The sequence below is a fragment of the Eptatretus burgeri genome, chromosome 12 (assembly GCF_056783735.1).
Source record: "Eptatretus burgeri isolate ZD-2024b chromosome 12, Ebu_testis_v1, whole genome shotgun sequence".
In the NCBI taxonomy this organism is placed as follows: domain Eukaryota; kingdom Metazoa; phylum Chordata; class Myxini; order Myxiniformes; family Myxinidae; genus Eptatretus; species Eptatretus burgeri.
This window is the reverse complement of record NC_140972.1, coordinates 13,968,247-13,996,208: the sequence shown is the minus strand read 5'-3', so window position 1 is coordinate 13,996,208 and position 27,962 is coordinate 13,968,247. Positions and strand designations below refer to the sequence as shown.

The 27,962-nt window shown below is 40.7% G+C and overlaps 1 protein-coding gene across 6 annotated transcripts in view; it reads left to right on the top strand.

Annotated features, from left to right (window-relative positions):
• LOC147015135 (unconventional myosin-IXa-like) overlaps nt 1-27,962 on the top strand; it is a 219,456-nt gene that overhangs the window by 70,976 nt on the left and 120,518 nt on the right. For all 6 annotated transcript variants that reach the window (XM_085849590.1, XM_085849589.1, XM_085849586.1 and 3 more), the window contains 2 exons: nt 24,625-24,719; nt 27,341-27,403. In XM_085849590.1, the coding sequence (XP_085705716.1) occupies nt 24,625-24,719; nt 27,341-27,403 (158 nt within the window). The remainder of the gene's footprint in view (nt 1-24,624; nt 24,720-27,340; nt 27,404-27,962) is intronic.

Genomic DNA, 27,962 nt, shown 5'->3' with positions numbered 1-27,962 from the left:
CCCCATATATCTGTACTGGACCAGGCAGGGCTTCTTCACCACAGTGCTGTTAGGATTTGCCCGTATCATCTCCCTATTGGTGCGCGAGTGGCCCAGCGGGTCAATTCCACCCCGTCCATGCACCGAGCTACGCCCCAAGAGCGCAGCTTCAGTGTCTTGACTCTTTAGGCGTCTTTACTTGGTGTGCCCTTTGCGCTGAGATTGACTTGCCCAAGTGCTAATCTCTGCTTTGATTATGGCGTCAGTGTGGTTTTTGCTGTGGCGAGGTGCAGGGGGGGGGGGTTGGGGGAGGATGGGCAAAAGGATTCATTGGAATTGAGTACAGGAGCTATTGAAATGGATTGAATGAAGAGGGAGATTATGGGGTTTGAGAGGACTGGAATGGATTGATTGATTGATGGATGGATGGAGCAATCACAATGGGAGCATGCGAACACTCACAAGTCGCAATGCATTTTCCCCTTTCCCTATACGAGGGGAAGGTACCTGACTGAGCCCAATTATCAATGGGCTATCTAACTGAGGGTTCTTTATGTGTGAATGCTCCACCCTCTCTTTCTTTAACCACAACAATATAATTCAATTTAAATAAAATAAAAGTTGTGGGAATTTTTCTTTTGAAATCTACTGCCATTTATGTACACAAAATCACCTTTCATACCACCTTTTTAAAAACAAATTACGTTCGTTCTTTGAGCCTGTTTGTGTCCTTTATGACATCCTTAAAAACAGTAAGTTTCCTGTTTTGAATGATTTTCCCCTTTGTTTGACTGCCAGGTAGGTAGAGTAAATTTTTTTTTATCTTACTCCTCTCAGCACATGCATGATCGGGACAAATTCAGAGAAAAAAAAGTTCTGCACTGACAAACTACAGATTTGTGTTCAAAATATAACATTGAATTTAAATTAAGTTGTTACTCGTATATAAACTGACGTTTGTCGACAAATAGACCAAGTGAACTGATTGCTTAGCCCTGCTTTTTGTTTTATACGAGCGGGGTAGTTATGAATTGGCGACCACCATGTACTATCACAGTGATTCATATATTATATAAACGTATATAATATATATTTATTTGAGGCTTGGAAGGTGTCCACACATTTAAAGATGTTGGGAACCACTGATTTAAATAATTTTTTTGCACTTCAATAATATCTTGAATCTGAAAAACACGTGTGTTTAGACATTTAACTCATTGCTATAAATTTTACTGTGAATAGTCTTCCATCGACCTTTTTTGAGGGCTACTGGAGCACCTTGATCTGCAAGTACGAACCTTTCATTTTTAAAGAAGTGCAATGACCTTGGATTTTGAAGTTTTGTATTGTGTTTGGTGGAATTATTAGTTTTGTTAGAATGTTCATTTTTCTTGTACGTCTTGAGATCCAGTCTGAAGTATTGCAGCTGAAAGGTGCCAGTGGTCTGAAGTTGACCTTTCAAATTGGAATTCAAATAATAATTTGCTATTTCATGTACGATATATCCACACAGGTTAATGCTTGCAGATTGATACTTGGACATCATACGTGCTTTATTTTGTTGAGGATGACAATCGGTGCAACTTAAAGCCATCCCAACCACAACCCAACCCAAAAATCTCTGCTCATCCATTAGCCTTGATTTCAAATAAAAAAATAGAAGAAATAATCGATAGAGGATCGGTTTCTGCCAACAGGTCATTCTGATAACTGGTGCAGGATGCTTCCCCGCCCCCCCCCCCCCCCATTCATTGCAAATGCATAAAGACTGTTTATGTAACAACAAAGAGATGCAGTAAGGTATTTGAAAACAAGACGTCACGGATGTATGTTGGCTTAACCCACCACTGAGAGCATCAAAGGAGTTAGGCCGGTTTGTCACCAGCGATGGTTGGGTGGGGTTCTGCTGTCAGATGCTGGCGCCACGTTTGGTTCAACAACCAAGACCCCTATCGCTTTTGATGTTTGGAATCACCCATTCGTCATATAATAATCTGTGTAAGTGAATAATGAAGCTAGGATAATGCATCTATTACGAAGAGCTGAGGTTTGTTGGGTGGATGAAATCGACTATCTTGCATGTTGTTTCAAAGGGAGGGCCTGGGGCCAAATAAATACCTTGCGCCAAACAGGCCTTGGGACTGGATTCTGAAAAGGAAACAGGTTTTTAATTTCTTAAATAGTATAGTGTAATGGCAATTGTTCCATCATCAACATCATTATTTCATTTCTTTCTTTTTTCTTCCAATTTAAAAAAATAAAATTATTATATGAAATATTTTTGACTTTTAAAAGCAGGTGCCTCGGTCGTCTGTTCCCTCAGGACTGCTGTCTGTTTTGACTAAATCTGCTTGCGATGCTTTATTTGAACTTTCAAAAGAGATAATGTGCCCATCTCCTACTTTCTCAAAAATCTTAACCATTAGTGTTCATGTTCTGTTCTCGTGGGAACCGAGAATTACGGTCGTGCAATCGACCTCCAGCAGCAAATGAGGTGAGCAGTAGGTAATGGACTGCTTGATGAATGCCCAAAGTAAGCGCTTTAGATCTGATGTTATCTGAATTATTTACTGCGAGCGAGCATCCTTTTACTGACCACGGTGCTTGCCTTGTTCAGGAGCTTGGCGGTGGAAAAGGGCGAGTCGGGGAGGAGAGCAATTTTGTTTTTTTTGTTAAATATCCATGATGTATTGCATGCAGAAGGTAGTTTGTAGAGTTTTTTTAATGACACGTGGGTATGGTGTCATATTAGTTGATAACATGCACATCAACCTATACTACACCAGATGTATGATCTAGAAAAGCAAGTTGAGGTTAATGCAGGGGCTCGGAAGCAAAAAACTCGGTTCGAATCCAGATTGATAATTTTGGCAAAAATTTACAGGGTCCCGGATCGGCTCAACTCGGATAAGTTTGCAAATTTTATTTATTTATCATTATTTTTTGGTTTTTTAACATGATTGAGGCTTGCCGAAGAGTTTGAATAAAGCGTGTGTAACTTAATTGCATAGGGGACGCATGGTATCAATCTAAGCAGCGTTGACAGGTACAGCTGACCACAAGTTACACTGCTCGTATCGCAATACAACTGTCATATGCAGGAAATTATGTTTAATTAGTTACTTAATAGTGCAAAGTTTATTTCCATCCTTTTCATTCTATCTGTATATAAAAGGAGCTGAGTTTCTCCATCACAAGCTTCATTCTGAAGGGTTTCTGCTGTCGTCGAATAATACAATTGGTACCGTTGGAAAGCTAATAATATAATCGATTTACTTGGAACAAAAATTTGTTCGTTAAATCACAAACTCGCCTTTTTGATTTTGATGAAGAAGAAGCATGTATGGTTTCTTCACATAGCTATCTGAAAGAAACATTTGTCCTTCTGCTAAAGCAAAGCAGGAACCATACTTGGTTTTGTGGACATTGCCATTGAGGCCTTGAGCTGGTTATCCTGCCGCTACGTGTTGGAGCAAACCTCATTTGCAATCGATCCCCTCCTTCCCAGTGACTCTATGCTGATCAATCTGATGCGATATCCACATTTTGTGCATTTCTTCATGAGTTCCTTGTTTAATCTCTTCCATCATCCCCACGCTTTTTGAAACATACGGGAGGATATTGTAAGCGGCTCTGACTCTGTCTGTCTGTCTGTCTGTCTGTCTGTCTGTCTGTCTGTCTGTCTGTCTGTCTGTCTGTCTGTCTGTCTGTCTGTCTGTCTTTGTCATGCTATCTCTGAACTACACGGTTGTGCAGAAATTCACCAACGTTTGTAGTTGTGATCACCACATGGCACGGAGGTGCAAGAGTTGTATAATTTTTTCCCCGCACCCTGGGGTGCGGTCAAAAGGTCAAATCTTAAAAAATTCAATGACGGGCCCATTAAAAAAAAATTTTTGTGAAAATATATGCAATCAACATTGGGGGACACATGAAATTTGTAACGATGTTTGTATTTTACTTCCGTTTCATTCCCCAGGGTGTGGGGACTTCGGGTGATGGGTCAGTACAAGGAGGGAGGGCTTGGGGAGGGGGGGGGGTTCAAACTCATTTTGATACTCGGTCATTCCCTGTGGAGCGTTTTGCAATCTTTCGAATTTCCTTTCGGTGGGAAGCATAGGGATTTGTGGTGGAGCACCATCGACTTTGTTCTAGTTCATTTTGCCCACATGTTTCAACTGCTGCACATATGCTACAACAAAATTAAAAAAGTAATGCACCTCGAGTTGATTCACTTGATTTGAAATATTGTCATACTTTCTCTAGTTTGGACTGGATAAATTTTGGCAGCATCCAGCTTTGGGTTAAGTGCGTGTGCTCGAGATTAGGTTAGAATTTAATCTTGGTTATTTTCTGTGCAAAATGCCAAAAGCTTATGTTGTGCTCATGCAGATTTAATCTGAACTACAAATGCATGGTCCCAGGTAGATTAACTACATAGTATTGAAGCTTCAACATGCTAACCTCCATTCACATTGAACTGAACAAGAGCGTCTTGATCGAATACTTAAATGATTTTCAACACCTTAATGTATGCACAGGAAGTCTTACAAAATTGTCTTACGAATTTATCCCCACACTTTTTGAAAAAAATACACCAAGGGGATATTGTAATCTGCTCCGTCCGTCCATATGTCCATAAATGTCGGTTTATGATCGAGGAACAACTTATTTAAATTGAATGTTATATTTTGAACAGGAATCAGAAAATAAACCAGCCGTTTGACAGCACTTTGGCTCTGAATTCGTCCCGACCGCGCATCCGCAGAGAGAAGTGAGATATTTTAAAGTGGTGCAGTTGTTTCAATATTTGCTACATCCGTCCGTCCATCAATTTTTTTTAAGCGGTGCAGATGCTGAATTGGTACAAGGGAGAGCTCCAGCTGCCGAGCATCACGAGAAGGAAATTCCAAACTGCACTGCTTCCTTTGGACACTGGTACACACACATATATATATATATATATATATATATATATATATATATATATATATATATATATATATATATATATATATATATATATATATATATATATATATATATATAGCCTGGTGTTAGGGCAGCGGCTTGGGATCCGCAAGGTCCTGAGTTCAAGCCCCGTTGGGCCACTGAATTAATACACCAGGGGGTTGACTCAACTTGTCATCCTTCCGAGGTCGGCGAAATGAGTACCAGTGTACTGGGCTGGTGTATTCCCCGGTTAAAATAGGTGTACCATATCCCTGTGTCGTGAGAGGCGACCAGGGTTGCGTCAGGAAGGGCATCCAGCGTAAAACATGTGCCAAATCACTATGCGGATCATACGGATGATCCGCTGTGGCGACCCCTAGGGGGAGCAGCCGAAAGAAGAAGAAGAAGAAGAAGAAGAAGATATATATATATATATATATATATATATATATATATATATATATATATATATATATATATATATAAAATATTTTATTATTCTGTCTGCCTACCGAGCAGTCAAAATAAATTAAAAAATCATTCCAAACAGGAATGGTTATGTTTCTAATGATGTCATAAAGAACATAAACAGACAAATAACACGTAATGTGTTTGATAGGGTGATGTAATCGCCACTGTGTCAACTGCGGTAAACTTATGGAATTGTTTAAAAAATAATAATAATAATTTTTTTTTTTTAAGTGATTTCACCATTGAGAGTTGTGCCAAAAACGTGTGTGTGTGTGTGTGTGTGTGTGTGTGTGTGTGTGTGTGTGTGTGTGTGTGTGTGTGTGTGTGTGTGTGTGTGTGTGTGTGTGTGTGTATATTTGCTATATATATATATATATATATATATATATATATATATATATATATATATATATATATATATATATATATATATATATATATATATATATATATATATATATATATATATATATATATATATATAATCATCATATTTCAAAATGTTGTGGACGAGTTGTGAAAAAACTAGTTGGCTGAGTTGGTTAGGTGACGAGAACAAGCTGACTAGATTTCTGGATCGGATCCAGATCTGGCCTCTCATTGGAATGCAAAATGTAAACTGTTCAGCCTGGCAGAGGTGTGCGCTCTACCCGGTGCCATTCTCGTTTTAATTGCAATTGAGAAGCAAATCCTCGTTTTGTCGGCCACCCTCTTTATTTTGTATGTCCCCCTGCCCTTCCCTTCAAACCGGTTCATGCCCCATGGGGTGGGGAGTTGGGGGTCACAGCGGTCAAAACTGGGGGGGGGGAGAGATATTTAACTCAAATTTTAATATCGCGTCATTCCTGGTGGAACTTTTTGCCATCTTTCTACTTTACTTGAGGGTGGTAAGCATGGAAATTTGCGACGGCGTACCATCGACTTCGCTGTTGTTCTTTTCTTTGTCTTCAATTTATATGTAAGGTTAGGTTCATGGAACTTGAATGTACATTTGGAAACTCGATGTTTTTTCAAACTTTTTACGATTATTTTTCTCTCACTAACTGACTGCCATGTGGTTCTCAGAACTAGCCACTACCTGAGGCCAGCAAAAAAAGGCTAAATCCACAGAAGAACAGATTCGTGAAAGAATGTTGGTTAAGTAAAACGAGAGCATATTTTTGCCTATTTCCAGTGCATGTGAGTATGCTTGAATCGATGTACAAAAATAAACTCCAAAGAGACTGCTCGTCTTTGACTGGTACCAAATTACATCTTGCCTTCTTATTCATTCATCCATTCATTATGTTCCATTTTCTTCTCTCCTCCAGTGTAGTGATTGAAATTCACTTCACTCCAAGTAGAAATTATTTCCAACGATTATTATCTGCGCCTGCTTATGCGTTACATAATGGAAAGCATTGAAGGGATATTCTTTTTAATAATAATCATTGCTGTTCAAAAATAAACTGGAACAATGTGGTACACCAGGGAACGTTGGCTACATGAGAGTACAACGTAATGAATAATGTGAATATATGTGCTGCCAGTTAGTTTACCTCGGGGCTGAGTTTTCCAGGGACGTTTTGTTACCAGTGTTCCTTTATTTTTTTTTAAATATTATTATTATTATTATTATTATTATTTGCATCGGACATTCCCACTGTCATGTTTTGTGTGTTGCTTGATTGTGACATGATAAGTGAGTCTTGTTCTAGGAATTGGAGACATTCTGTGGACTGGTTGTATTTTATTTATTTTTTTGTACACAGAGCCGCGGCTCATGGAAAAGCGAGAACATTGAATGGATTAGTATGCATCAGGACAACAGAACAGAACTGAGATTGAGGATGGGGGGTGGTTAGAGGGGTCACTAACAGCTGAGTTGAAGGTCAAAATGGAGAGAGACTTTGACAAAACAGTAGGTATGGGGAGGAATGAGGGGTAGGAGAGGATGCATAGGGTGGACAAGATTGATGCAAAAGGAAGCTCATTAAGGAAAACCTGAAAAATTGGAAGGAGGAAGGGCTTAAGGATGGAGGGGGTTAATGAGGGTAGAAAAGATCGTGGTTTTGAATCGGGGATGATCTGAGGAGGCTGTGAACAGCCATTTTGAAGACCTGGAGGGAAGAATGAGATTGAAGAAAATGTTGGTTCCACAAACGGGTGTTGAAGGTTTCTCCACAATGGCTTGATGGAGGTTCATTATTATATTAATATGCTAAGCCATATTTTGTGGACATATCTCCTCCGAAACTGCTGGACAGATTGTCGCCACTTTCGGTATGCAGGTGCTCTGTGGTTTCATGTACAGCATCGGCTGTGTGAGATCGCGCCAGATGGACAGGTTTGGGAATTTTTGGCGATTTTCTAATTTGTACATTTGTTTGCATGGCGACGTGTGACGTCACCGCTGAGGCGTAATGATGTCATGCATCATCGGTCATTCGCTGACGGTCTGTCGTCGACAGACCGTCACCGCTGAGAGGTGTAATGCCACTCCTAGAAAACAGCATCTGCAATGTAAAACCCTCTTCTGCACATGCTGACAACCTCAGAAGGTGCATTTGACACAAAAAAATGCAACAAGAAGCATTGTATATAAAGAAATTCTATAAATCGCGTTATGAACACTGGATATATTGACGTCCTAACGAACCCTCACTTTAGAAACTTCGCGCGGAGCGTGAGTTTAGCTAGTAATAATGAAGATATTTATGCATATTTTAAGAAATCTACATTTCATTGTTCCTTTTTATTCAGTTTAAATTGATTGATGATGTTTGCTTGTTTGTTTTTTTCCCCCACCAAAAGCACTATTTGTTAGGAAGCTAATTACAGGCTGTTCCTTGCGACGGGAGGTCTAGTGTATTTGTACATCACTGTCACTGCATTTGATAAAAATGGATGTGAGGACCTCGTACGTGCCTGATTAAAATGAGCTTCATGCTTCAACGTCAAAGAAAACAGTGTGCATGTGTGCACATGTTCGAGTGCCTGTTGAATTGGAGGCAATATTGTTGACATTTACAGCATGTCCTGGTTTATTTTAACACGGCTGTAATTGACTTTATTATACTTTCAAAAATAATTTGGATAATTATATTTCACTGATGTGTGCTGTATTTTTAGATCACTTGTCAGGGGTGTTTTCAGTGATTGACATTTTGTATATGCCTGGCGTTGGCTTAATGGTAAGGGTGGTGGTCTTGGGATCCTAAGGTCCTGAGTTCAAATCCCACTTGGCTGTTGAATTAATTCCAGGTGGGGTTGACTCGGCCTGTCATCTTTCTGAGGTCGGCAAAATGAGTACCTGCATGCTGGGATGATTGGGCCGTTTGAGTATCCTGTGTCGGAGTGGTGACCCATCCAGGATTGTGCCCACTAGCCCAGGAGACTGCTTTGCATTGGCACACCAACACTGGACAGAGTATGGTCCCAATGGATTTGAATATGGACATTTTGTAGAATTAAAAAAAAAATTTTTTAACCTCAACCCAATTTTTGTTTTCATGGTGATTATATATATATATATATATATATATATATATATATATATATATATATATATATATATATCACCATGGAAACAAAAATAAATATATGTATATAATGAATTTTTTATTTTTAGAAGAGGAAGAAGAAGGCGCTTCCAACCAAAAGTAAAAAAAAAAAAAACTAGATCAACTCTGCTAATTTGAGCAAAAAAAGTGAGAGCAGACCCCGTCTTAGAGCAACGTTTCGCCGGCTTTGCAGCCGGCTTCATCAAGCACAATAAACCATAGATTTATATAATGTGGAAAAATTATGTGCCCAGATTGGGAATCGAACCCCGGTCCTTTTGAAAACCGTATCGGTGCTCTGCCATCTGAGCTCTCTGGGTGACCCACTGGTTGAGCAACGCAATTGCGTTGACAGGCTTCACTCAGCCTGTCATCCTTCCGAGGTCGGCAAAATGAGTACCAGCTTACTGGTAACTGAGCATTGCATCAGCGGCACAGTTGTGTCCCCAGAAAATGATTCAGATAAACACCCATAGGCTGTATACGAATAAATAAACAAAGGGCAACAGTGTGTGGAAGCACATACTCCAGGATCATGGTATCTGTGCATTTGAAGTGCAATGCAAAGCAGACGAACAACTGCAGATCAATTGACTGCACATTTCAACCTGGAGTGTGACCATGAGCTCCAAGGAACTTTCAAAAGACCTCAAGATACAGTTGTGGAAAGGCCCAGATCAGGGGATGGGTATAAAAATATTTCAAAGGCCTTGAATGTCTTGACTGTGCTCCAATAGATAATCATTAAGAAGTGAAAGGCATATGGTACCACCAAGACCCTGCCAAGATCAGGCCGTCCCTCCATACTGGATGACCAAGCAAGGATGAGACTGATCAGAGAGGCCACCAAGATGCCAATGGAAACTTTGAAAGAGCTACATGACTTTACGGTGAAGACTGGTCACCGTGTGAATGTGACAACAATATCCCAAGCACTCCACAAGTCTGACCTGCATGGTAGGGTGGCAAGAAGGAAGCCATTACTCAAAAAAATCCACCTTAGATTATGTTTGAGGTATGCAAAAAAAAAAACACTCGAGATTCTGACACCATGTGGTGAAAAGTTTTGTGGTCTGAAGAAACCAAAATGGAACTTTTTGGCCTAAATGCAAAATGTTACATTTGGAGCAAACCCAACACAGCACATCACCCAAAGAACACCATCCCTACTGTGAAGCACGGTGGTGGCAGCATCATGTTATGGTGACATTTCTCATCCACAGGGACTGGGGCATTTGTCAGGATTTAAGGGAAAATAGATGGAGCAAAATACAGAAAAATCCTCGAGAAAAACCTTCTGCCCGATGCAAGAAAGCTGAAATTGCGACGGGAGTTCACCTTTCAGCATGACAACAACCCAAAGTACACATCTAAAGCTACACTGGAGTGGCGAGGGAACAAAAAGATAAATGTCCTTGAGTGGTCCAGTCAGAGCCCCGACCTAAATCCAATCGAAAATCTGTGGCACGACGTAAAGATTCCTGTCCATCAACGCTCCCCACTTAACTTGACAGCTTGAACAGTTTTGTCCAGAAGAATGGGAAATTATTGCCCAATCAAGGTGTGTAAAGTTGGTAGAGACCTATCCCAACAGACTCACAGCTGTAATTACTGTTAAAGGTGCTTCCACAAACTATTTACTCAGAGGGGTGGACACTTATCCAACCGAGATATTGTAATCTTGTATTTTTAATTAATTTTATGAAATTTGTAGAATATGTTTTTCATTTGGAAGTTGTGGGTTACGATGTGTAAATATGGGTGGAAAAAATAAATAAATCGAATTTCATGCAATTTAATTCCAGACTGAGGCAACAAAAGGTGAAAATTATGAAAGGGGGTGTAGACTTTCGATAGACACTACTTGCACGTGCTACATTGTGCAAGTTTGTCTGGCGTTTCCTACATTATACTGTTGCGGATTCGCGCCCGCCGGCGTGCGAACGGCCACGTAACTCGAATCGCGGCACGTCGCCCACCGGACGGACAATCCAGTCGTGACCCTCTCGGACTAACGCCGGGAACTAGTCACGGGTGGACCTTTCGGCCTCACCACGATCGTGCCAATCGGCCCCCCGCGTGGGATAGGGTTGCTCGCCAAATTCGACCTACCTAAGTACCCACACGGAGGGTAGACCGGGCGATCGCACCTCGCCGCAGGTCGACTTCGGACACGGGCCACTTTAAGCGACCCGTTCCGTACTATCGGGATAACTGAGCGGTATTATCGTCGGCCCCGACGGTTCGATTAATTATCGGGCGTTTTAGCCCACGACCAACCCTTTACGTGAAGTAAGATGGAGATTCAATGAAAGAAAAGACGAAGCGAAACGGGAAAACAGTTCAACAATAAGCACATTTATTTCGCGATGAACGGAAAGCACACATATACAATTACACCAAAAGCAAATGTAAAAGGAGAAGAAACACACAATATTACACAAAAAGCAAATATAAAAGAAGAAGACAATGCAGAGCTATCCGACTACCGAGCACACGGCAACACTTATACAGTTTTACTTCACAGACGGCGCCGACAACACATATACCCAAAGCAAAAGAAAAGGACCACTCTCAAGGATGAGGCGGGCCTGGGGCCGAGACCGCGTCGGGCCTACCCGTCTGGTGATGAGCCGCGAAATGGCGCTGGCGCCCCGACTCCGCGGGCCTCGCGGACAGTGCCTGGTAGTGCGACAAGGGGGCCCCTTTCCCACCCCCTATCTCAGCGCGGGGGGAAACAGGAGGGGGTTGTTGATGCTCGGGGGAAAGGAGGATATCTCCCTGTCTCGGGTCCCGCGACGAGCGTCTCCACCACGACCTCGGTCGCGCCGCCGGCCTCTCCCTCCGCAGTTCCCCGAATCCGACGCGAGCACCCCCTCAACCGCCTTCGCCGCCGCCGCCTCTCCACAGCTTCGTCCGATCGCCCTCTCCGTCTCCTCTCTTGACTCGTCCCAACTCTTCACTGGCTCCGCGAACTCCCAACTGCGAACTCTTACTGCCTTGACTGACGAACGCAGCCGTTTATATCCCCCGTGGCCCCGCTCCTTCACCTTTGACCCTTTACCTCCGACCCTTCACCTCTAACTGGCTCCCCATTGGACCGAGGAAAAGGGGGCATGAATGCTTTTTGATCCATGAATTTGCATATAGCGACCACACTCCAACGCCCTGGAGGCGGGGCCAAATCGCCCCACGCTCACCGATAGGACGGAACAGAAGTGGGCGTGAGTCGTTTTTGATCCGTTTTCCTCGGAAAGTCTGTGATGTTTCTGAACACGCTGCTCGGTGCGCGCCCTGCACGAGTCCAGTATCGGTGCCCACAAGTGGCGCAAGAATGGTGGTGATGCGATGGTGGTGAGTTGTGACGGTAAAGGTCATGGCTGTTGTTGTGAAGCGGCGTTGTGGTTGGTGGTTGTTGTGTGATGGCTGTTGAGACGTGGTTGGTGGTGGTAGTAATGGCGGCTGGTCCAAAATAAAGATAGTAAAAGAAAAACGGCTATCTAAAAGGGTCGCAGCCCGCATGAATGACATTTATTCCCTCTAAACAACGGGTTTGGGCCTAACTACACATATACTTACAGAGATATCTCACCTAAGGGACCTGAATGGTGGTTTGCGAATTTCGTCAACCACAACAATACGTTCAGTTCCATCATGGGCAACGCATTCATCGTACGCGGACAAGCGAGGATTATTCCTCGACTAAGTTTGCTTGAGAGTTCGGGAAGTCTCAAATTATCTGTATTGGAGCATTTTGTTTTTCGATGCCGATAGCAAATTTGCTTTTGTATCGATTCAATATGTGACTGTTTAATGGTACCGGTAAGTAATAGGTAGTTGTAGAGTTTCGGATAAGTGAAGATAAAACGTCAAATTGAAACGAAAGCTATGGCATCGTTTTCCAATATTTTACACTGCAGAAAATAACTTTGAAATGTTAAAAAAGGGAATCTTTGTTCATAATAATAATAATAATAATAATAATAATAATAATAATCTTTATTGTCCCGTTTCCAGGGAAATTCCTTTCATGACACCGTAAGTTCAAACATCATAAAAAAAATAAACTGCAAAGGATTGTTGTAAACAGCAGATAATGGTTAAAAACAAACAAACAAGAAAACGAACAAACAATAAACACCCTGCATAAGTGATACTTTTCAGCCTTCTGTTTAAGTTTTTGTAAGTGCTCTTGGAATCCATATTCCTGGCGGTGTAATGAACTGCCATGCACAGAGCTTGTGTTTGTTTTGGTGTGTTTCCCTATCTGGGATGTCATTAGCTACGGTCCTGATGGTTTGTTGATGTTTAATCTGTGCCCAAATGGGCTTATCTCAGCATTTCTCTGGCTTTGATTGCTAAAGCAAACACTTGGGCACTTAAATAGTCTAGGGGGAGATGCATTGCTCATCACTTGGGCCATGAGGGATTAATTAGGATCAAATGGGTCGTGGGGTGGGTTAACAATGATGCTGGTTAATTGGTATGAAGCTTGTTTAAATGGTATTGCCTTGCTTTCTGCAGGCTTGCTTTCGAGCTGGGCATTGTAATGACAGTAAACACATTAGGGCCGGATTAAACAGACCAAGCCTGCCTGCATTGTGCCTGTACATGGTAGATTTAAGTGGTTTGATAGTGTATCAGTTTAGAAAACGTCAGACCACTTGCTTTCTTCTTTTTTTTATACAAGGGTCTAAGGACATTGAGGAGCTGAAGGACAAAGGGCTGCAAGAGGGGGTTGACAGACGAGGAGGAATAGAGAATTGGCCGGGAGATGAACAGAATGGGAAAGGATCAGCGTGTGTAGAAGAGATTGTGGATGCACATGGCTGAGTGCATGAGGCGATTAAGGGCACCGCATTGGAAAGATTGAAGTGAAGAAGATGAGACAACACAAATTATTGGAAGAGAATTGATCAGATATGCCGGAGATATGAACGTGGCATGGAAATCTACAGTTGTTATCCAAAATCTTTGCTGTAAATGTTGTTCGCTCTCACGTGGACCAGCATTTTCGGCTTGTGTTTTGTCTTCCACATATAATGATGCAGTACACTTGCAAGGTACATTTGGTGATGTATGCTGTAAGCTCAACGTCTACAAGCAAGTACCAAGGTGCTTGTGTTGCTGCGGGAGCATGGAATCGGATCAATTAAAGGGGTGGTTTGGGGCACGCATGAATGTCTGGGCAGAGGATGCCACAATATTCTGATGAGAAGCGCAGGGTGAGGCGGCGGCAACGCACCTAATTCTGGAATCGGTGTCGTGTTCTATTCCCTCTCCAGCAAATAATGAAAGCACTGCTTAATATCATCTTTTGTTTGTTTGTTTTGCTCTACAACTACAATGTAGGGTATTTTCTTCACGACTGTCATATCTTTCTTCTTCCCTTTTTTGATGCATTCGGCACATTTAGGTGAACATGATTGGATCAATAAGAAGGTAAAATGCAGAAAATTGCATTTATCAATACTACTTGTATATTACAAGCTAGTTGAGAATAAGTTTGCTACTCACACCGTGGCTCTGGATTGCAATGATCCTGTCTGTGTTTGTCTGTCGGCAGAATAACCGGACAACGTGGGCAGCTGGATTCACCAAATTTGGCACAGAGCTTGATATTGTTAACATCTCGGACGAGTTCAACTTTTACTTCACAAGGAAACGAACAACAACCAAAAAACGCAAATTTGTACAGAACTATATTTACTAATGCCGTGTGTGTGTGTGTGTGTGTGTGTGTGTGTGTGTGTGTGTGTGTGTGTGTGTGTGTGTGTGTGTGTGTGTGTGTGTGTGTGTGTGTGTGTGTGTGTCCGTCCGTCCGTCCGCACACAATATGACTCTCCGTGCCAAACTTGGTGATTGTCAATGCTCATATGTGGGAGGGGGTAATTATTCAAATCTGTTTTGCATCTCCGACAAGCACATTTTCAAAATTTGAGGGGAATTAGCCAAGTGGTTGTCTATCTTTAAATCGGCGTCCAATCGTTGTGAAATCAAACATTAATACCCAACACAACAAATTGTAGTACTGAATTCAAAACGAAAACTGCAAGTCGTAATAAGAGATTGAGCAAAATGTAAGAAATTTGTTATTTCTACACACCAGGAACATGCATGCAGAGAGTTGGTTCACTTATAAAAAAAATTTTTTTATCATGTATCAAACAAATCACAAAACAACCATGACTTCTTCGGAGGGAAACACAACGGCATGAATCAACGCCTCCCTCGAGTGCACTCTCGTTATTCTCGCCCCGAAGGGGATGCGAGCCTTTCGTAACCTGTCTGTCTGTCTGTCTGTCTGTCTGTCTGTCTGTCTGGGTCCACGTCTCTATATTTTCGCTTTTAAAATGTTTTTTTTCTGCAAAAGCTTGTCAGATCGAAGCGAAACTTTAAACATAGGAGGGGACTTCCCATGGAGAATATTTTATTGATAACTCTGACATCATAGGTCACATGTTATGGCAGCCGTATTGGATTGAAGGAAACAAAAATTGGACACCTTTTCTCTGAAACTGCTGGATGAAACAACTTGAAACTTGACATGCCATCAACTCTCCATGGGGTATATCGAGTGATTATGATGTCTTCAGTGAAGTGGTATCCCAGCCAGAATTGGTTCAATCAAAATCCTGATCTGAAAAATCTGAAACTTCATATATCTGATCTACGACCCGATGTGAGTCGAGAATACAGCTTATGATGTCATTGGTCACGTGGTCTGGTGTCCATATTGGATTGAAAATAATGTAAAAAAACATCTTCACCAGAACAGCTTGTCAGATCGATGCGAAACTTCGTACATATGATCGGCTAGCCATGGAGAATATAGTTTGAAATTGTTTTTCATTTTAGCCTTTATGTGCATAAAATTGTTTGTTAAATATCCTAATAAAATAATTCATAAAGCGATGGCTAATGTCAATGTATGTGACATAATAGGGTGCATTACATGGATGATGCGGGTATATAGGCCGTAATAGTAGTGTGTTCAGTTAACGATGGTATTTTTGTTCAGAATGATTGCACGAGGTGAGACTGTGCTCGATGCTTGCCATTATTGTTTGTTTTGAGCTTGTTTGGTTATTTGGTGATATAAAATGATGAGACCCAAGTCTCTCGACACACACAGCTAAGCATTCCAAACGTGTTATGAAATGTGTATATCATACTGCCAGCATATGAGCATACCTAATCATATGATTAAAAAAATATTTATATTTGACTATTGATTCATCTATATACACTTGCACGTATGCCATTTGGCATATACATAAGATCAACTTTTAATGTTCCTTTTTTCTTTTCTTTTTTTTTAATTCTTCTTAACCAGATAATCAGATACAATAATGTAATTTCATGTGAGTAGACTTTGAGTGTAGAGATTGAATTTTTCCTTCAAGTCGTCGATAAGTCAGTCATTTGAAACTTTCCTGCCCATCAGCTGGACTGGAAGATTTATTGAGTGGAATCCATTTGGTTTGTTTGTTTGTTTGTTTGTTTGAAATCCCACAGATCGGAAGTGAGGTTTATTGTGACGCATCCACTGATGGGCAGGAAATTTTGCTTGGGAAGTTGTCTTGATAAAATCCTTGAACTAATTGGTGAGGGCAAAAATTTGTTTCATATTAAACATATTCATCAGAAATAGCATCAGCACCGATTATATGTTTAATAGAAAACAAATTTTTACCCTCAATTAGTGCATTGATTTTTATCAAGATCCATAAATATCTGTGTTTCACCTGGAGGTTTTATTGATAAACTTTATATTTTCTGCTGTTGGTGATGGGTAAAATTGCTGCAAATTGTATCCAATACTCTGATTACCCTGTTTATCCATGTATTGTATTAACAAGCTCGAATGAGCTAAGATCCTCGTCCTCTTAATGATGACGTCATAAAAACGAATATGACGTCATTGTGATGTATCAGGTTTGCGATAAATTATCTGTGCTAATGCCCGGCTTGATTCCCGCAAACAAAATTCAAACAGCTTGCCTAGTTTCGGAGATAATGGTATAGGCGATTTCCATTAGCGGCGATATTATGACGTCAACTTTTTTCGAGGAATAATTTCCAAAATCGGAGATGGTTACTGCCTGCACGTGGGCTTTCTGCATATACATGACAAGTTTCACGAAGGTCCGATGAAAACTCTGGGTTGTGAAACAAAAAATGTCCAAAAATAGGAATGATGTCGTAAAAATTGATATGACGTCATAGTGATGTATCATATGTGCGGTAATTCATCTCTGCTAATGCCGTATTTGATTCCCGCAAACAGAATTCAAAAAGCTTGCCTCGTTTCAGAGATAATTTTTTAGTCGATTTCCATTAGCAGAGATATTTTGACGTCATAACTTTTTTTTCTCGGCGGAATTTTCAAAATCGGAGATGGTTACTGTCTGCGCGGGGTATTTTTACATATACACGTCAAGTTTCAGGAAGTTTCGATGAAAACTGTAGGCTGTGAAACAAAAAAGTCCACAAGAACAACAACGTGAGTAAGACTTAGATATCCTCCACAAGGCTCTAAAAATGATGATTATTAACCTCCGCCATCTTCGAAGATGGATGAAGGTTACTGTTTTCACTCCTTTCTGTTTGTTATCTTGCCAAAACGAAGTTTTTGCAAGATATGTTAGTCAGCTTGAATGTTTTTGTTTTGTTTGTTTGTTTGTCTGTAATCACGTATAAAAAATTCTGCAGAGCACAGTTATCATTGGAAATTTTTGTAACTTCGCATATCAGAGGCCTATCGAGGTCCCTTTCAGTGCACAAAATTTTGAAGGTCAAGGTCACTTTGTCGCAAATCATGGGAGTCGACGAAACCCTTATTTTTTAAGTAATTTTGATCGGATCGTCTTCAAACTTCATGGGAATATAGTTCATGGTCTGGCGCTCAGCTGATTAATTTTTGGTGGCGATTGGCCTTGACCTTCATGGTTAGCGCCTGAGGTCAAACATATTTGACCCCAAGGTCAAATTTTCAAGTTTTAGGAACCATATCGTGTGGTACCTCAAATTGAACACCTCGATGAGTGCTTTCCAGATATGTCAAGCTTGAGACATTATGACGTCATTTGGTGACGTTATGAGGCAAACACATATTTTTCATGGTTACTCTGTAGAACGATTCTCATCGGAATCTCTCGTAGGCAGATATTCCTCAAGGAGTCGCTCCTGGTGGATAGCAGCTCTGTTCACCTCAGTGTGACCTTAAAGACGTCACACGTGGTCACCTTTTGGCAAGATACGGGTCACCCTGCGGGTGACAGTTTTTATCTGTTTGTTTGTTTGTTTGTGAACAGTATTACGGAAAAACTCCTCGACGGATTTCGACGAAACTTTTTGAGATATCATGTTGTATATCAGTTTAGCCCTTTCAATGTTGTATATCAGTCTTTCAATGGTGAAGAATCACTTAAAAATTATACTAGTCGGATGCAGATCTTTATCTCTCTAAGTGGAAGCTTAAATTTGCGTTCCGATGGACATCTGAGCTGGTACACCGGGGAAAACATCACAGAATTGTCAGACAACAACCATAAATGAAAATATGAATAAATGGAAAAAAGTGCAGGCGAGTGACTCGAGACAATGGGGAAGAACGGTAATTTTGCCGACGGACATCGAAGCCGAGACACCAGGAAAAATCACGTAATTGTCGGAAAGCATCCGTAAATGAAAATTTAAATAAGTAAATAAATGAAAAATCAAATGCAGGTGAGCTACTCAAGACAATGGGGAGGCACGTTTGTATGCTTACACAATGTGTAAGCTTAAACAATGTGCAAGCATGCCCCACACATATACATATATTTTTTATATGTATATGTATGTATGTATACTGTCGGACCCCATGTATTCCCAGATCATAGTGTGACCTGCTTCTACATTTGTGTATTTGCTTTTTCGTTTTTTTTTAACTTCTTTCTTTTTTTTTTAACACCTCAGGGCTGGTCTTCTTTTTCCACCTGAGAAATTAGAAGACAACATCACAGCATTACATAAAAAAGGTTAAAAAATGGATCCTGTGCTTACCCGTAGACGGACCTGGACCTCTGGTAGCTTATCCATTTTGCTGCGTTTGAGCCTTGGGAGTAACTGCTGAATCTATCTGCATGAGGTCTTCCTGGCATCTTTGTTCCTTTCACATTTCTTTCTATTTTGTTTTTTTCACAATTCTCTTTATTCATTCTGATTCTTGCTTTTTCTTCTCATTTATCTTGTACTCTCTATTCCCCCTCTTTCTTTATATCTCGAAGGAGAAGTGAATTCTTGCAGAAATTTTTCTTTAAGGTTCACTTGGCTGTGCCTGGATGGGTTTGAGGGTAGAGGACTATCTCTCTCCACCCTGCTGTTGGTGTTTCCTCTTTCTCCTACTGTTCCCTTTGTTATGTTTATCCTGCTTTTGTTCTGTGTAATCACTCTTCCATGAGCTGAGACAATGTAAAAATAAAATAAAAAACAGCCCCAAAAAACAATGCCAAATTTTTTTCAGGAACTTATCCCACGCAAATAGCTGGGTCCGACAGTGTGTAACGTATTTTTATGCATATACAGAGACACGACAGAAGTAAATCGACACCATTATTTTAAAAGAATTTATTTATTGAACATTTGAAGCATATTTGATCCATTTTAATACATACACTAGTAGTTGGTAGACTTGCCATTTTCAGATTTCATTGCTTTTACTCTTTCAGGCATAGAACTAACGAGTTCTGAAATTTTCTCTTGTGAGATTTCTCCCCAGACTTCATGCAAAAAGTTTAGCAATTCTGCCCGTGATGTTGGTTTCCTGGACTTTTCCCGCACAGCTCGATTAAATATGGCCGAGAGGTGTTCAATGGGATTCGTCTCAAGAGACCGACTTGGCCATGGAAGTCGCTTGATCCCATTTCTGTCCTGCCAGTCTTTGGTCTTTCTTGCAGTGTGGCATGGAGCTCCATCTTCCATGAACAGAGTGTTGTTTTTGACCATCTGAGCAGTGGAGAAGACGGGGAGACGTCCATCCTCAAGGATAAAAATGTGTGTTGTAGTGTTGATGTTGCCAACACACTCCACAAGCTCTGACCGACCAGCGCTCCAGATTGCTCCCCACACCATCACCGAAAAACCACCGTGTTTGACAATTGGCTGCAATCGGTTCAAAAATAACTCTTGTTTGGGAAGTCTCCAGACACATACGCGTCAACTGTCAGAGAATTGAGCAAATTGAGACTCATTTGACAAAATGATAGCTTGCCAAAACTCCAAGGGTCTGTTGGCCATCTTGTCAGCCCACTTCTTTCTCCTTTGAATGTTGGCTGGTCGAAGGAGAGGTTTTCTTCTTGCTGCTCTCCCATAGTAGCCCAGTTGATGAAGGTACCGCAAGGCAGTTCTTGAGCTAACTTGGACCTCCTCTGCAACATCTGCTGCCTTGCAATGGGGAGTTTTCTCAATGGACCGCTTCACAGCTTGAAGACACCTTTCTGAGGGTGCAGAAAGACCAGAACAGGAAGCTGTGGATTCCTAGCCTTCGCTGGTGAATAGCACAATCACCCGGTTGACCGTAGAAAGTGGAATAACAAGGTTCTGAGCTATCTGACACTGGCTGACTCCACCTTACAATGGCCAACAATTCGTCCTCTGAAAATCGGAAAGTTTGTGTGTTTCCTGGGTTCGAGGCATAGATAATTGTTGTACACTACCTAGGAACTCGTTTCTGCAAATAAATAGTCGAATATTAGTACAAATCACTGAGTAAATCTGCGTTATACAGATTAAATAAAGAAATTTAAGGTGTCTATTTACTGTGTGTGTGTGTGTGTGTGTGTGTGTGTGTGTGTGTGTGTGTGTGTGTGTGTGTGTGTGTGTGTGTGTGTATTTCATCACATCTGACCTGTAATTGGAGGGAATAACTAATCAATTATCACATTGTCGCTTTTCATGGTTAATTTATGCACCTTTCTTTAGCTGGAATACACACATACGTCGTCTTTCACAGCAACAATTATCCCTATGTTCTTGTGGGGTTGGCTGGGGGAAGCTTGGCCCATCTTTCACGAACCGGCTGTCCAGGCCTGATGTTCGATTAAGGTTCGGACAGGAATTTGGAATTTAGCCAGGGTGCCAGTCAGAGCTTGCCTACTCTTTGCAAAGGACACTGTTGGATCTTTTTAACGTCCAATGACGCACAGTTTAACATCCATCCGAGGGACGGCACATGCATTGATGAATCAAACTGCCTGTGAAGCAGTTTATAGCTGGGTTGAGATTTGAACCCAGTCAAGACAGCTTCGAGTGAGCACGCCCCTCTCATAATATAAATGGCGAGAATTAGAAAGATGTGAGATGTTCATGGTGTGGCTTCTGCCTTTGCGACATGGATGAATTTGTGCATGCCCTGTGGTTTATCATATCTACTGAGTGTGAATATTACACATAAAACACACACACACACACACACACACACACACACACACACACACACACACACACACACACACACACACACACACACACACACACACACACACACACACACACCTACCTCGTCATGTTTCATTTTTTATTTGACTTTTTTGTGAGTAATGTACTGCATTGTACCTAGTGAAACTTTTTGTGTGTACCTTGTTTAGACACAAACTTGCAGCAGACTGTGTTCCAGTGGTTTCTTAGAGAAACTATTGTTGATGTTTTAGGGTTTGTTTTTTTGTTTTGCTTGGTTGTAATATCTCTCTGCAATGAAAGCAGCAGTACAGGAGTCGCAGTTTTATATGTGATATTTTTTTTCCTGTTGTTTTTAGGTTTAACCTAAATACCTTTGAAAATGTTTGTTTTAATTTAATACCCCCACCCATACCACCTTTTTTCCAACCCCAAACTGTGCTCCATTCCGTTGAAGTTTTCATTTTGCTGTTTGTTTGGGGAGAAAACAAAGGTGTGAAGTTGAAGTTCAATTTGATTGTGCGACAGAGAGTACTTTTAAAGTAGCTTTACATTAGAATGTGGTTTGATATTGACCTAGTTGTGAGTAAACCACCTTACATTCCAAGCTCTGGCTGTAAATGTATTACGATTTGGTTTGTATCAATTTCTCATTATCAGTGTACTACTCTTCTGTCTCTAAACTCCCAGGAGTAGCTTTGGCTGTGGCTGCCCCTCCACCCTCTCCTCTTCTCTGTTCCATTGTGTCGTCCTCTTGACAGTGACTTCATTTATATCTCTCTGCTAAGATGGACCAACTTTTCACCACCCATCCCAACTACCTTTTCCTCATATGTGGTGATATTGATCGTCACTATGCCAGTACGGGACTTTCATATGACCTGTGAATGCTAACGGGGAATTTTTCCCCTGCGCTGTGTGGTTACAAGAAGGTGCTTCGGCTAGACGATGCGCTTTTCCCCTGATGTTGCTGTCGCCATGAAATCTGTCATTCAAATGGTCTTTTTAAACAAAATTTTCAGCAGTTAAACGAAATAGTGGAAATTTCAAAATTGTTGACCGCAATTGTTGTCCCTGGATGCAAATTGGACTCGTGAAAATTCTCCTATATTAAATAAGGCAATTTTCTGCAGGTATCGTAGAAAAAAAACAGGGTTGGGCCGATCTCCACCAAGTGTCAGATCATGAGTACACAACCCCCCCCCCCTCCATCCCTTATGATTTTTGGTTGGAATGTGCCAGAGTGCAAGTGGTTTACAGACCCCTGCTGCAGACGGGGAATTGTGAGCCATGGCAAAATGAATTTGCCCCACCTGCATCACTGTTCTCCCCCAGGTGGACGGAGGTTGTTTCCACCCTATCTGTTTTTTTGGGGGGGGGTTTATCTATCTGTGAGCAGGATGTCTCAAAAGGTGATTGATGTATTCGGCCGAAATTTGGTGGACAGGTTGGGTGTGTGACTCGGACAAATTTATTCGGCGTTTGTGAAGATCTGGATGGAAGAATTTTTTTTTAATCGTGATTCTTCACCATTGAGAGATGGGGCAAAAAACAATACAGATCACAATATTTCATAAAGTAATGGACACTTTCTGACAAGTTGGTTTGGTGACTAGAACAAGCTGATTATATTTTGGTGAAGGTCTGGATCCAGATCCGGCCCATCAGTGTGTTACAAAACATCGAGTGTTCAGCATGGCCGGTGTATGTGCTCTACCAAGTGCCGTTCTAGTTTTTAGCTCGCCTGTTCGAAGAACAGAGAGCTATAGCGATACCCCTGGAGTGAGCGTGAAAATGTTAAAGTTTTTGGTGCAAGTTATTTAGAAGCTTGCCATTCATTTAATATGTGTACTAGGATGCTGATATTTGGCATGGAGGTTCCTTTGGGATATATTAATTATTGATGTAGTGAAGTTAAAATTAAAAAATAATTTCTATTTTTTAAAATTTTTGACCTGTTTTGAACTTAACTTTTTTGTAGCACATCAACATTAAAGTTTTTTCCTTTCTCATGTTTTTATCTACCACACTATTTTTTACTGATTACAATATACAAATACATATATTGCTTTAAAATTATTTGGATCAGACTTCACTGCAATGATTTAAAAAAATATTATTAGACTCGTCTTTTATAAACGATAAATGTATGAACAGGCGAGCATTGGGTGGCTTTGACACCAACTCTGTTTTTTTTTAACCTCCGCCATCGAAGATGGACGGAGGTTACTGTTTTCACCCGTCTGTTTGTTTGTTTGTTTGTTTGTTTGTTTGTTTGTTTGTTTGTTTGTGAACAGTATTACGGAAAAACTCCTGGACGGATTTCGACAAAACTTGGTGGGGGCATTAGGTATGGTACAAGGATCATGCCATTAGATTTTGGACTTGGTCCAAAGTCCAATCTGGCCGCTATGGCGGCCATTTTGAAAAAATATTTGAATTTTTGTTTTTGCATTTCTACATGTTTTAAGTGATTTCCAACCAAAAAACAAAATTTTGCAACTTTTTTTCAAAAAAATTTCGATTTTATTAGAAATATATTTGAATTTTTTTGCATTTCTACGTTTTAAGTGATTTACAACCCCCCCCCAAAAAAAATTTGTTCGAGAAAAAAAAAATTAGAAATTTTGCAACTTTTTTTTCAAAAAAATTTCGATTTCATTTTTTGGGCATTTCTACATGCGCGTCGATCTAGTTTAGTTTATTCAATCGTGGTTCATTAGAGTCTGATCCGTTTTGACCTACAATGAATAGGATATCAGGTTCACTTGAGTGACCCAGCAGTATTGACGGTGGAGGTTTTGCACTCTACCGAGTGCTCCCCCTCTAGTTTTTTTTTTCTGTTACGTCTGAGTCCATCCTGAGTTTTCGCTCCTTCACAAGCCTAGAATCTCTATTAAAAAAAAAAGCTCTCCTCAATTACACCTTGTTATAATTGTGATTGTGAATTTCTCTTGATGTTTTGACACATGCCTTTATAAGTATATGCTTTAATTAAAATGTAATGTTTTTTTGAGTTGAATTTTAATGAACAACAAAGGAATAAGTTTTATTTATTTTTTACACTAACATTGTCACCTTCAAATAGTGTTCATTTTGATGAGTATCTCAGAGGGTTTATACATATTTAACATTGTGCTTGGCATCTTATGGGTTGTATGTTTGGGAGTGCAAATATATATTGTGCATATCTGATCACTAATTGTGTTGCAACCTTTTTACCATGTGTTCATTTCAGGCTTTTGGAAATGCCAAGACTGCTCATAACAATAATTCAAGTCGTTTTGGGAAGTTCATCCAGGTTAATTACCGGGAGAATGGCATCGTAAGAGGGTAAGATCAATGATGCTGCGATCTTGACATTCCATTTGTTCATCAATGGAAGGATGAGTTTGTCTATTTAGCCTGCCGGATGGGAAGGCAATCCAAATCTAGGCAGTCTAAATGGACAAACGAGCTTGATGTCATTCGAGTTCCAATGTCTGTCTTTTTATGATGTTGTATTAATTGTGGTAATAAAAATGGAGGACATTTTATTAATAATTATTATAGTAAATCATAACTGCTGTTTCCATACCCCTCTGGGAACCATCTGAGGTTCTTGCAACTTGGTTGTGAGTATTTCCATAGCTAATAAAAATGAACTTTGGATAGGTCACGAGTCCATTGTAGGAGCAGCCCTCGACTGGGACAGAAATTTGTAATTTGGCCAGGCAAACAACACCCAATGGCCCACTCTTTTGAAACCTACGATGAGGTCATTGATATACACCAGTGAATCTCATATGTGGTGACTTGTGACGGCTGAGCTGGTTCAATGGGAAACTCTTCACTTCACCTAACTTTAAGGATTGCCTATCAATGATTAAATTTCCTGCCTGAAAAGAGCACCAGGGTCTTATAATACTAGAGTTCAAAGAACACTTTACAATGCAGTCTGGGGAGGGGGGGAGGACATGGGAAGGGTCTGTGAGCAGGACATGTGATTGGTCGAGATGATGTAAAATACCACAATATTTTGTCTAAGTACTGCCAAACGAAAGGTTTTTGAAAGTGCCAAAAAGGCGAGCTGTATTCTGCAGTATTCAGGTATATGATTCAATTGAAATATAATTGATTTTAAAGGATGTAGAAAAAAATTTTTTGGAAGTTTACCACCTTTGATGGTTTTTTTACACTACCTTATTTAACAAGTTATGTTGCAACCATTGGGGATCCTCTTCGTGGTGGTTGCACCCCCCGCCCCCAATGCAAGGCGGGGGCCAAGTGTTCCCCACTTTCCTGCTGCCTGGATTCGTCGGAGCAGTGCGGTCATGGTCAGAGTGCCGATCGGTACCCATGGACTGACCCACTCGCTCTCATCTTCCACACGAGCACTTCTCACACAAACATTCAAACACCGCACATCACATATCCACAACAAACGTTTCTTTCTTTCTTTCTTTTTTCTTTTTTTCTTCTTTGGGGAGTAACCTCCTTCCGGTACTTCTTCCCTTTCTCCTCATTCAAGCCGGAGACATAGAAACCAACCTGTGGCCCCGACCACCTGAACCCCAGAAATGCACAAATAACCCTAATATCCTCCAATACAACACAAACGGCCAAGTCAGCAAGACCCATGCAACTTAAACACTTCATTTCTCACAAACAGCATTTATGTAACCATCATACAATAAACCAAATTACACGAGAAAAACAAAACACCGACCATCCCCAACAATGCACCGATATGCTCAGACAGTCCGAACGCCAGAGGTGGAGGCCTCATCACATATGTACATTCACATTTCAATTTGATACTCAGATATCATACAAGACACAAAAGCACGTCTACCACCAGACAACACACTTGAACGTCAAGCTTTCAAAATTTATAACTGGTAACAAAACACGTATGAACATCATAAACATTTTCATATCACCAGGCACATCCCCTACTGCACCAACCAAATACTCACCACAACTACAGAACCTGTGTTCCCTCCCAAACACCATCATGGGAGGGGACTTCAATGCCAAAGACACAGCCTGGTTGACCCATCACCAACCAAACACCAGAGGCCAAACCATTGCCACACAACAAAAGTTATTTATATTGAATGACACACACACACACACACACACACACACACACACACACACACACACACACACACACACACACACACACACACACACACACACACACACACACACACACACACACACACACACACACACACACACACACACATATACACAGCTGGTTACAATAACTCATCACCAGACATACCATTCTGTTCTCCATCACATTGCACCACAACCATGTGGAGAACAGTGCAATAACTCCCTTCAGATCACCTACCTCTCATCATTACCATAAACACAGCTATTATAGACCTCAACACAAACAAAAACAAAATATTCAACAATTACAAAAACGTGATGTGGGATAACTTTGTGCATGACACTGAACAAGAATTCCAACAATTCCAAAAACAACATATTCACCAACATTGACCTCCACATCAAACGGTTCAATATGATTATCACAACTGCAGCGACGAAATACATTTCAAAGGGCAAAATCACAAAATACAAGTCCAACTACACGCCAGAAATCGCATTGCTCATCAATCGACGAGACAACTTAATATATTAGAAAGGATTCAAACACTAAACGCAGAAATCAACAACAAAATACTAGTGACATTTTATGCTGCTTATGTGTTTGTGGAATGAGGACATCATGTGCAACACAACACCATTAGCTTGGTGTACTGCGAGTCGCATCGCATGGAATTTTCAAAATTGTATTGCTGACTTCATTTGGACCTGCAATAGTTTCTCTTATTATTAGAAGCATCGTTTATTTATTTATTTATTTGGTTTGTGACTACGTGTATGTGCATCTCATATGGTATCGGTAATACAGAAAAACAAATGTACCTCATTGTGTTCACATTTTTCTTCAGAGCTATCGTTGAAAAATACCTCTTGGAAAAGTCTCGTCTGGTGTCCCAAGAACACAATGAGCGGTGAGTGGATTGCTTATTAAATTGATTAAAATTATCAGTAAATTACAACTTTAGTGTCGTTGGTAAACCACTGAGAAGTGGCCAGTGTTACTGACTTTAAAAAAAATAACAATAACGTTAATTTGTTTATTTCTTTTTTACCAACGTATCTCACGCTGGTTAAAAAACAAAACTTTTTACCGACATTGGATATGCTTTTTATATTTTTATTTTTATTTTTTGGAATACGTTGTTGAGGCTCGTATGAGAGCTAACACACAATGCACAACAAAGGGGGGGGGGCAGGAGACAAGAGGGGTGGGAGAGGGAAGGACAAAACAGTAGGGAACAGAAACATTAGGAGATCTGTGTGAAGGGAGAGGGATGGGGCGGGGAACATGGAGTTTACAAGATGGACATTACAGGGAACTTTTGGAAAGGAAGGCAGGGAATTTGCAGGAGATGGATTAATGGGGGTAGGGAAGATCGAGGTTTTGGATGGAGGAAGATAAGAGATGGTTGTGAACGGCCGTTTTGAAGACCTGGAGGGAAGAATGGGATTGAAGAGAGTGTGGGAGTT